This window comes from Palaemon carinicauda, chromosome 22 (assembly GCF_036898095.1).
Source record: "Palaemon carinicauda isolate YSFRI2023 chromosome 22, ASM3689809v2, whole genome shotgun sequence".
Taxonomy (NCBI): domain Eukaryota; kingdom Metazoa; phylum Arthropoda; class Malacostraca; order Decapoda; family Palaemonidae; genus Palaemon; species Palaemon carinicauda.
Genome location: NC_090746.1, coordinates 115,976,451 through 115,986,450, shown reverse-complemented (window position 1 = coordinate 115,986,450; position 10,000 = coordinate 115,976,451). Strand labels below are relative to the sequence as shown.

Below are 10,000 nucleotides of genomic sequence, written 5' to 3'. Positions count from 1 at the left end.
GTACCGTGGCCACCGTATACAGTCTTCCTTGATATTCACGTATTTTTGTTTTTGTTATTGGCATTACAGTCTCTGTCCTCTGTCTTAGCTTTGAGTCTTTGTATGTAAATATGTCTATCAGAAAATATACTTTTTTTTTTTAGTCTTTTCACGCCACAGTCTAGATACCTACAGTAGATCATGGGCCACTGTATACAGTCTTGACTGATGTTCATTCATTTTTGGTTTTGTCATCGGCATTACAGTCTCTGTCCTCTGTTTTAGCTTTGTGTCTTCTTTGTATGTAATAGTGACTCAGAAAATATATATTTTTTTATTAGTTTTTCCACCGCCACCGTATAGATACCTACAGTAGATCATGGGCCACTGTATACAGTCTTCCTTGATATTCACGTGTTTTTGTTTTTGTTATTGGCATTACAGTCTCTGTCCTCTGTTTTAGCTTTGTGTCTTTTTTGTATGTAATAGTGACTCAGAAAATATATATTTTTTTATTAGTTTTTCCACCGCCACCGTATAGATACCTACAGTAGATCATGGGCCACTGTATACAGTCTTGACTGATGTTCACTCATTTTTGGTTTTGTCATCGGCATTACAGTCTCTGTCCCCTGTTCCAGCTTTGGATGTTCTTTGTATGTAATTGTGACTATAAAACAATATATGTTTTTTTTTTTTTTTTTTTTTTTTTTTTTTTTTTTTTTTTTTTTGTTATGTCCCCTGTTTTAGCTTTGGGTTTTACTTGTGAATGGTTGCGTCTATAAGAAAATATGTCTGGTACTTGAAGTAAAAAAAAAAAAAAAAAAAAAAAAAAAAAAAAAAAAAAAAACCACCTTTATCAGGAGTATTTTCATATCTACGTTAATTGATGAAGGAAAGGATTCTTGTACAATTGAAAATACTTCTATACATATATTTACGTTATATGTATATATACAGGGGTGCTTTGTTGCTTATGGATATGAGTGTGTATTTTTTTTTTTAATTTGGACAATGGGTGTAATTTATATCAATAATTTGCTGCAACAGTCATAAAGAAATTTGTATTTTTTGTGTATTTTCTGTGGCAATGGCGGTTATTAAAAGTTTGAATAGTTTAATGTTTCTGTTCTGATAATATTTTATTTCAATTGTTCATTACCTCTCTTGTAATTTATTTATTTTCTTATATCCTTTTCTCACTGGGCTATTTTCCCTGTTGGAGCCCTTGGGCAAGCATCTTGCTTTTCCATCTAGGGTTATAGCTTAACTAATAATAATAATAATAATAATGATGATGATGATGATGATGATGAATGATAATAATAATAATAATAATAATAATAATAATAATAATAATAATAAAGTTACTGTAACATCGACATGATTAAAAAACGCTTTTTTGAACAATTTTATAACCTACAAAATAAACTTAAGCCTCATATTTTGATTACAGAGACGGTAATTAAAAAAAAAAAATACTATTTTCTAACAATTTTTTTTTCCTCCCAAATAATTCCCATCCTTTCCTCCTCCGCAGCCACCAGCCAATCGAAGGGCGTCCCACAATTACTCAGCGGTTCCCCTGAAGCCCCGGGTCTCCATCCCTGTGGTGTCGAAAGAGCTGAAATCCCTCTACGAAGGAGATATCGCCAGGAAGATTAATAAAGTACAGCTTCCAAGGGACACGAGGAGAACCTCCATACTCAGCAGGGTAAGTGATAGTTCTACCAGGGTTAAAAGAATAACCCTGAGTTCTACCACTCAGAGTTATGAGGGATGTTCCGACAGACTGTGACGGGCAGAGAGAGAGAGAGAGAGAGAGAGAGAGAGAGAGAGAGAGAGAGAGAGAGAGAGGTGAGAAAGAGCTACGGTGAAGAGAGAAAGAGAGAGAGGTGAGAAAGAGCTACGGTGAAGAGAGAGAGAGAGAGAGAGAGAGAGAGAGAGAGAGAGAGAGAGAGAGAGAGAGAGAGAGAGAGAGAGACTACGGTGAAGAGAGAAAGAGAGAGAGGTGAGAAAGAGCTACGGTGAAGAGAGAGAGAGAGAGAGAGAGAGAGAGAGAGAGAGAGAGAGAGAGAGAGAGAGGTGAGAAAGAGCTACGGTGAAGAGAGAAAGAGAGAGAGGTGAGAAAGAGCTACGGTGAAGAGAGAGAGAGAGAGAGAGAGAGAGAGAGAGAGAGAGAGAGAGAGAGAGGTGAGAAAGAGCTACGGTGAAGAGAGAAAGAGAGAGAGGTGAGAAAGAGCTACGGTGAAGAGAGAGAGAGAGAGAGAGAGAGAGAGAGAGAGAGAGAGAGGTGAGAAAGAGCTACGGTGAAGAGAGAGAGAGAGAGAGAGAGAGAGAGGAGAGAGAGAGAGAGAGAGAGTGAGAAAGAGCTACGGTGAAGAGAGAAAGAGAGAGAGGTGAGAAAGAGCTACGGTGAAGAGAGAGAGAGAGAGAGAGAGAGAGAGAGAGAGAGAGAGAGAGAGAGAGAGAGAGAGAGAGAGCGTAACAAAGGTGAGAAAGCTACGGTGAAGAAAGAGAGAGAGAGAGAGAGAGAGAGAGAGAGAGAGAGAGAGCGTAACAAAGCAACCTTTGTGAACTCAAAGGCAGTGTGAAAGCAACTGAGTTAATTTATTATAGAACACTCTCCTTTATATACAAAACCTCAAGGCAACAGGAAATTTCATGTTCGAAAGACAGACAATGTTATATAGGGGAAACGCAGACATGTTTATTCTGGTTCTTTTTAGTGCGAGGGAAGAGCGAAGATACAAGCATAATATATACAAAATGAATTTAAACGATCGTGTGACACACGGTTGGGACAAGACTCTATACGAGTCATGATTTAAAGATAAGTTTTATAAATGTCCGTAGTTTAAAGTAAGAATGAAAATTATCTTAAAGCGAAAAGATAAAATGCTAATCTTTGGCACCGTCGTTCCATTAGTTCATTATGCATTTTCCATAACTCTGACCATCCTTTACATTCAGATCTCCCTGGACAATTCTATCCTGTTCGTAATACTAGGCAGGCAGTTAATTCTAATAGCCAGACCTTCTCCATCATGAGGCTCAATACTACACAGTATTCTAGAAGTTTTATTCCAGCTGTTACCAAGTTGTGGAATGATCTTCCTAATCGGGTAGTTGAATCAGTAGAACTTCAAAAGTTCAAAGTTGGAGCAAATGTTTTTATGTTGACCAGGCTGACATGAGTCTTTTTATAGCTATATATGACATATCTGCTTTTGACGTTGTTACTGTTTTTAGAATTGTTAATTTATTCTCATTATTTATTTATTTCCTTATTTCCTTTCCTCACTGGGCTATTTTTCCCTATTGGAGCCCTTGGGCTTATAGCATCCTGCTTTTCCAACTAGGGTTGTTGCTTGGCTAATAATAATAATAATAATAATGGGATTGTACTTTTCGTATTTTGAATTGACATATCTTAATTATTTGAGGTCGGCTACCCACCCCCCAGATTGTGGGGAGGGGGGGGGGCACCGAGTGGCTGAGTATATAGATAGATATAATTGTAGGTCGATTATACGATTATTGCACACTTACGTACATAGTTACACACATACACACAATCACACACACACACGTGGTGAAAAGGTTTGCGTATCGCCAGGATCAGCAAAGTTGTACTAGACAGGGTCATTCATACTACGTTGGTTTGCTGTGAGCGATCAGACGAAAATCTCCCACCATCACCAATCCGCAGTGGCCGGCGTGGTGATGAAAACTGGCTAAACCCGAGATATATCAAAGTTTGTCCTGCAATGGACTAAGAACGACTGCATTTGTTGTTGTTGTTGTTGTTGTTATTGTTTAGTTATATATATATATATATATATATATATATATATATATATATATATATATATATATACTGTATGTATATATATATATATATATATATATATATATATATATATATATATATATGCAGAGAGAAAGAGAATATATATAAATATATATATATATATATATATATATATATATATATATATATATATATATATATATATATATATATAGAGAGAGAGAGAGAGAGAGAGAGAGAGAGAGAGTGTATATATATATATATATATATATATATATATATATGTATGTATATATATATATATATATATATAAATATATATATATATATATATAGAGAGAGAGAGAGAGAGAGAGAGAGAGAGAGAGAGAGAGAGAGAGAGAGAGAGAGAGAGAGAGAGAGAGAGAGAGAGAGAGAGCGTAACAAATGTTATAAAGAGCTACGGTGAAAATAAAAGTTTTTTCCCGGGATAAATGCAGATCGAAAAAGCAGCGTAGGCCGGCAATTAGATCACACTGGAAAGATGATGTTTAAAGTGAATGCGTCCTGGGTCGATGGAGTAAGTACTTTGAAGATAAATTATGTTAAATGTGAAATGAAGATGATCAGAGGTCAGTGATACAGGAATGGAAATGATCAGATTTTTTCCATTATGGAATATACATTTACAGTTCATACAATTTATAATTCGTTTGAGAATACTTGTAGAAGTGCCCTGAAGGGAGGAAACGAGACTGAAAAGACAACACAGTATGGCGGTGAAGGGATATTTGAAGGGCTGACCAGAGTGGATAAGGTATGTTTTCATGAGGAAAAATTATTTTTCTTCTCTTTTTTCTTCCTAGAGAAGATCCACGCACACTGAAAGTGCCATCACTAATTCAAAGCGGAGGACTGTTGTCACAGATAGTGCCTTGGCTTCCTTCCAGAAAATAATGATCAGCTCTAAGGAATTCATGGAAAAGGAGATCAAGAATATGCCAATCAGTAAATACCAGTAAGTAGACTTGAATGAATAACTTTCACTCTTTTTACCCCATGTCTAATAACTTTCTTCTCTTTTTACCCCATGTCTAATAACTTTCTTCTCTTTTTACCCCATGTCTAATAACTTTCTTCTCTTTTTACCCCATGTCTAATAACTTTCTTCTCTTTTTTACCCCATGTCTAATAACTTTCTTCTCTTTTTTCCCCATGTCTAATAACTTTCTTCTCTTTTTACCCCATGTCTAATTTGCTTCAGTAATTCATTTTCGCAATGGTGAGGAATTCAAACAAAATGACACCTATTTATAAAGACTGAATAGTATTTAGAGTAACTTTGAGCTTTATTCCTTGAACTCTAATTGCGATGTCAAACATCTCAGTAGAAAAATTATGAAAAATCTTTGTCTTGGTTCATGGTGCATTTAGTTAGCCATTTTGTTGATTCATGCACAGAAGAATAAATGGTAGGAGAGTCTCTTCTCTTCCCAAGATAAACCAAGATATATTTTTCATATTGACTCCTTTAATATGTCTCTTTATAAAACCAAAATATACTTTTCATATTGACTCCTTTAATATTCGTTGTGGTAGCCTAATAGAAACAACCCTGCCTGGGGTTCTACCAGACTCGGGTTCGAGTCCCGCTCGAGCTTGAAAGTTTTTTTTAGTGTCTGCAACCTCACCATCATTGTGGGCAAAGGATGGGGGTGTTTGGGGGGAGCCTATAAGTCTACCTGCTGAATCATCAGCAGCCATTGCTTGGATATCCCTGGTCCTAGCTCGGGTGGAGACGGGGCTAGGGCACTGATCCCCCCCCCCCACACACACACACACACATATATATATATATATATATATATATATATATATATATATATATATATATAGTGTGTGTGTGTGTGTGTGTGTGTGTGTATATACATATATATATGTATATGGTCAGTCTCTAGGACATTGCCCTGCTAAGGCATTATCACTGTCCCTTGCCTCTGCCATTCATGGAGGATCTGTAAACCTTTAAACTCTGCGTAGAAATATTCCTATAAACCACCTTAAAACCCTAATTTGACATTCGTACCAAATCTATTTTTAACCTAATATTATTTTTTCCCCTTTACGAACGCAGCCAGTGGTTTAGACCCGAAGGAATCAATCCGCTCTTCCTAACTTTCACGAAAGAGAAATGGGAGTTGCTGCTACTTCGTCAGTCTGATCCACTGTTCAAGTTCTACATCTTGGGCGCCTTCATCCTGTTCCTCTGTATCTTCACGACTCACCAAGTCTTGATGCCAGAGTAAGTGTTTGTGATTATTATTCGTCTGATAGATTGTTAGGTCAGGTCATTCTTCGATTTTATACTGCTAACATGGAAAAGTGCTTTTACTAAAGCAATTTATTTGCTGATAGATTATTAGCTCAGATAAATTCTATAATTTCATACTGCTGACATGGCAAAGTGCTTTTACTGAAGCTAGTATTTTTCTGATAGGTTATTAGCTCAGATAATTCTCTAATTTTATGCTGCTAACATGGGAAAGTGCTTTTACTAGAGCAAGTTATTTGCTGATGGATTTTTAGCTCATATAATTCTATAGTATTTATACTGCTGACGTGACAAAGTGCTTTTACTAGAGCAAGTTATTTGCTGATAGATTTTTTAGCTCATATAATTTTATAGTATTTATACTGCTGACATGACAAAGTGCTTTTACTAGAGCAAGTTATTTGCTGATGGATTTTTAGCTCATATAATTCTATAGTATTTTTACTGCTGACATGGCAAAGTGCTTTTACTTAAGCTAGTATTTTGCTAATGGAGTATTAGCTCATATAATTCAATAGTATTTATACTGCTGACATGGCAAAATGCTTTTGCTAAAGCAAGTTATTTCCTGATATTTTATTAGCTCAGATAATTCTATAATTTTATGCTGCTAACATGGAAAAGTGCTTTTACTATAACAAGTTATTTGCTGATAGGTTATTAGCTCATATAATTTTATAGTATTTATACTGCTGACGTGACAAAATGCTTTTACTAAAGCAAGTTATTTGCTGATATGTTATTAGCTCAGATAATTCTATAATTTTATGCTGCTGACATGGCAAAATGCTTTTACTGAAGCAAGTTATTTGCTGATATGTTATTAGCTCAAATAATTCTCTAATTTCATACTGCTAACATGGAAAAGGGCTTTTGCTAAAGCAAGTTATTTGCTGATATGTTATTAGCTCATATAATTCTATAATTTCATACTGCTAACATAGGAAAGTGCTTTTACTAAAGCAAGTTATTTGCTGATATGTTATTAGCTCATATAATTCTATAATTTCATACTGCTAACATAGGAAAGTGCTTTTACTAAAGCAAGTTATTTGCTGATATGTTATTAGCTCATATAATTCTATAATTTCATACTGCTAACATAGGAAAGTGCTTTTACTAAAGCAAGTTATTTGCTGATATGTTATTAGCTCAAATAATTCTCTAATTTCATACTGCTAACATGGAAAAGGGCTTTTGCTAAAGCAAGTTATTTGCTGATATGTTATTAGCTCATATAATTCTATAATTTCATACTGCTAACATAGGAAAGTGCTTTTACTAAAGCAAGTTATTTGCTGATATGTTATTAGCTCAGATAATTCTCTAATTTTATACTGCTGACATGGCAAAGTGCTTTCACCAAAGCAAGTTATTCGTTTCAAAGAGGATTAATATTATCTTCAAGGAAATAATTTAAATGCCTTGAAACTCAGTTTTCAGGAGATTTACTTAGATTTACTCATTTCTCTACCTCATACTAAGAAGTTACATCTAAAAAGGAATCGTTGCTCACTGTATTCCTGTGTGGTACTTGAGTCTTGTTGCAAATTATCTGAAGTGATAGGAAAATAGGTAGTTTTTATTTTGAAGTTATCATGCCATTTAAAAACAGTTTACTTCTAAACATGTTAGCTCATTCTAGTTCAAGTCCTGTATTTTTAATTTCGTTAGGGTTGGGCATCTTGAAGAGTGCAAATATTTTTTTTTGTTAAAGGAAACAAAATAGACTTTATAATCAAGGATATATTTAGATAATCATTAACCTAGTATACTTATGGTATTTGAATAATAATTTTTCTAATGATACCTTACTATTTTCATATCAGTATGAAGAAACAGGCAATGAAATTTCTAAAACAAAGATGGACCAATAAAACAATGCTATTCAAAGATCGAACTGTTTATCAGAAGGTTCCCAGATTTTTTGACGTTTAATACTACACATTCTCCATTTTTTTCAGTTGAAATAAAAAAGTTGATGAATTCTGATAGCCAGAATGAATTGTTCAATTTGATTCTAGAAAGCCTCGAATAGCTCGTTCTTCTCTTTTCTTGTAAAGACATCATCGTCACACTCTTATAAAATATATATTTTTACAGTTTTGTTACCTTTATCATCTGTACATTGCCTACCCCTTAGTTCATTTTGTAATCCCATTCTGGTGTTACAGCTTATGGCTTTTTCTCCCACCTGCTTACTTACTTTAGGTGAAGATCTCTTGTTAATTCATTGATATCTAATTTCAAATCTTAATCCTTCATGTCTAATTAGACAGGGGTTGGTTCGCCTCCATTTGTTCTTACTAACCATCAAACTGTTGTTTCTCTGCAGATATCTATAGTCCATTTCTTTTAGCGATGCATATTTGCACCGACTCGCGGCGGTGCCCTTTTAGCTCGGAAAAGTTTCCTGATCGCTTATTGGTTAGAATTATCTTGTCCAACCCATCAGCGATCCGGAAACTTTTCCGAGCTAAAAGGGCACCGCTGCGAGTCGGTGCAAATATGCATCGCTAAAAGAAATGGACTATAGTTCTCTTCCTCTGCAGATATCTAGTTCTCTACATTTACACATGGGGACCTTCACCAATACTACATCATCATTACCAACTAAACTCAAACTGCTTCTTATCAAAGCTGTATTTCCATATTCATAAGCGTCCTACACATTCTTTTGACCAATTTCTACTCTTTCACCAGAAACACCTGGGGATGGGTAAGTGGTTCCGTCTGTCTGGCGCTGTTCTTGATTGGAGGCCCTCTGTGCTGGGTAGCCCCTATACACCAACACATCACAGATCCCCACAACGATACAGAATACGACGCGGATGAATTGGGACCTGTGGCTTCGTTCTTCTACAGCACTTCGAAGCGTATCAATGCATCTTTCAACATCAGAGCGACTCTGTTTGTAGTGATATGCACGGCCCTCTATGTCTTCACCGTTATCAACCTGGTAGGTTTATTGAAGTAACCGAGTCTTTGCTTTTTAATGATCTTTTCTGTCATGTTTAGTTTGTAAAATAAAGTCCAGGATGATTGCACCCTGATATGGTATGCTTTAGTTAGGGGACAGGTGAGAAATGTCGATAAGATAATTGTAATTGGATTTTACCTGCCTCTTGTTGCTAGGCACGGGCTCTTGCCATAAAAGCAGACCTTAGAATGCATAAAGATTAAAGCACGTAAAATTGGGCACTTGTATTTACATTTGTATTACAACATTATTACAATTTTAACTTTAGAAAGATTACCTAAAAGAGTTGGGAAGAGATCAAAGATATATTCTTTGCCATGTAACACGAGTTAAAATTAGTGCATGAAGTTGAACCCTAACAAAACTCAAAGCATGATTGTTAAGAAGGTCGAGGACAATGGCTCCTCAACATCCAGATCCTTACATTGACAATGTCTCTTCGAATACAACTCATTTAGAATTATAGGTGTGATTCTTGATTGCAGATTTCCTTTTGAGAAACATATCCGGTCTGTTTCTTTAACAAAAACTTACGTTCTATAGAATTCCTTATTCCTAGGCTAGTTCGTAATCTCTGGAATCATCGTTCTATCTTTTGTGGAGAAGGGGCCATGGGAGCTAATCATATGAATATATGGTCACTCTCTTGGGGATTGTCCTGCTAGGGTAGTGTCACTTTCCCTTGCCTCTGCCATTCATGAGTTAACTTTAAACCTTTAAATGGATGCTTGATTAGACGACATGCTGAGAGGGAAGGCTTCTTCGAAAGACAAGAAATTACATAAATGTAATTTTACTTTTTCCAGTATGACGTCGATTTGACTTTTATATACGAAGTGTATGTCAGGATACTCTGTCATTGGACTTTCATATTTATTAAAATAGCTTTTGGATATTCGCTATTACTTTTCAAAAC

The 10,000-nt window shown here is 35.5% G+C and overlaps 1 protein-coding gene across 1 annotated transcript in view; it reads left to right on the top strand.

Annotated features, from left to right (window-relative positions):
- Positions 1-10,000, top strand: part of LOC137616712 (adenylate cyclase type 2-like) — a 95,027-nt gene that overhangs the window by 63,314 nt on the left and 21,713 nt on the right. Inside the window, 4 exon segments of the mRNA XM_068346714.1 lie at positions 1,520-1,693; positions 4,639-4,790; positions 5,907-6,074; positions 8,808-9,063. Coding sequence (XP_068202815.1) covers positions 1,520-1,693; positions 4,639-4,790; positions 5,907-6,074; positions 8,808-9,063 — 750 coding nt within the window.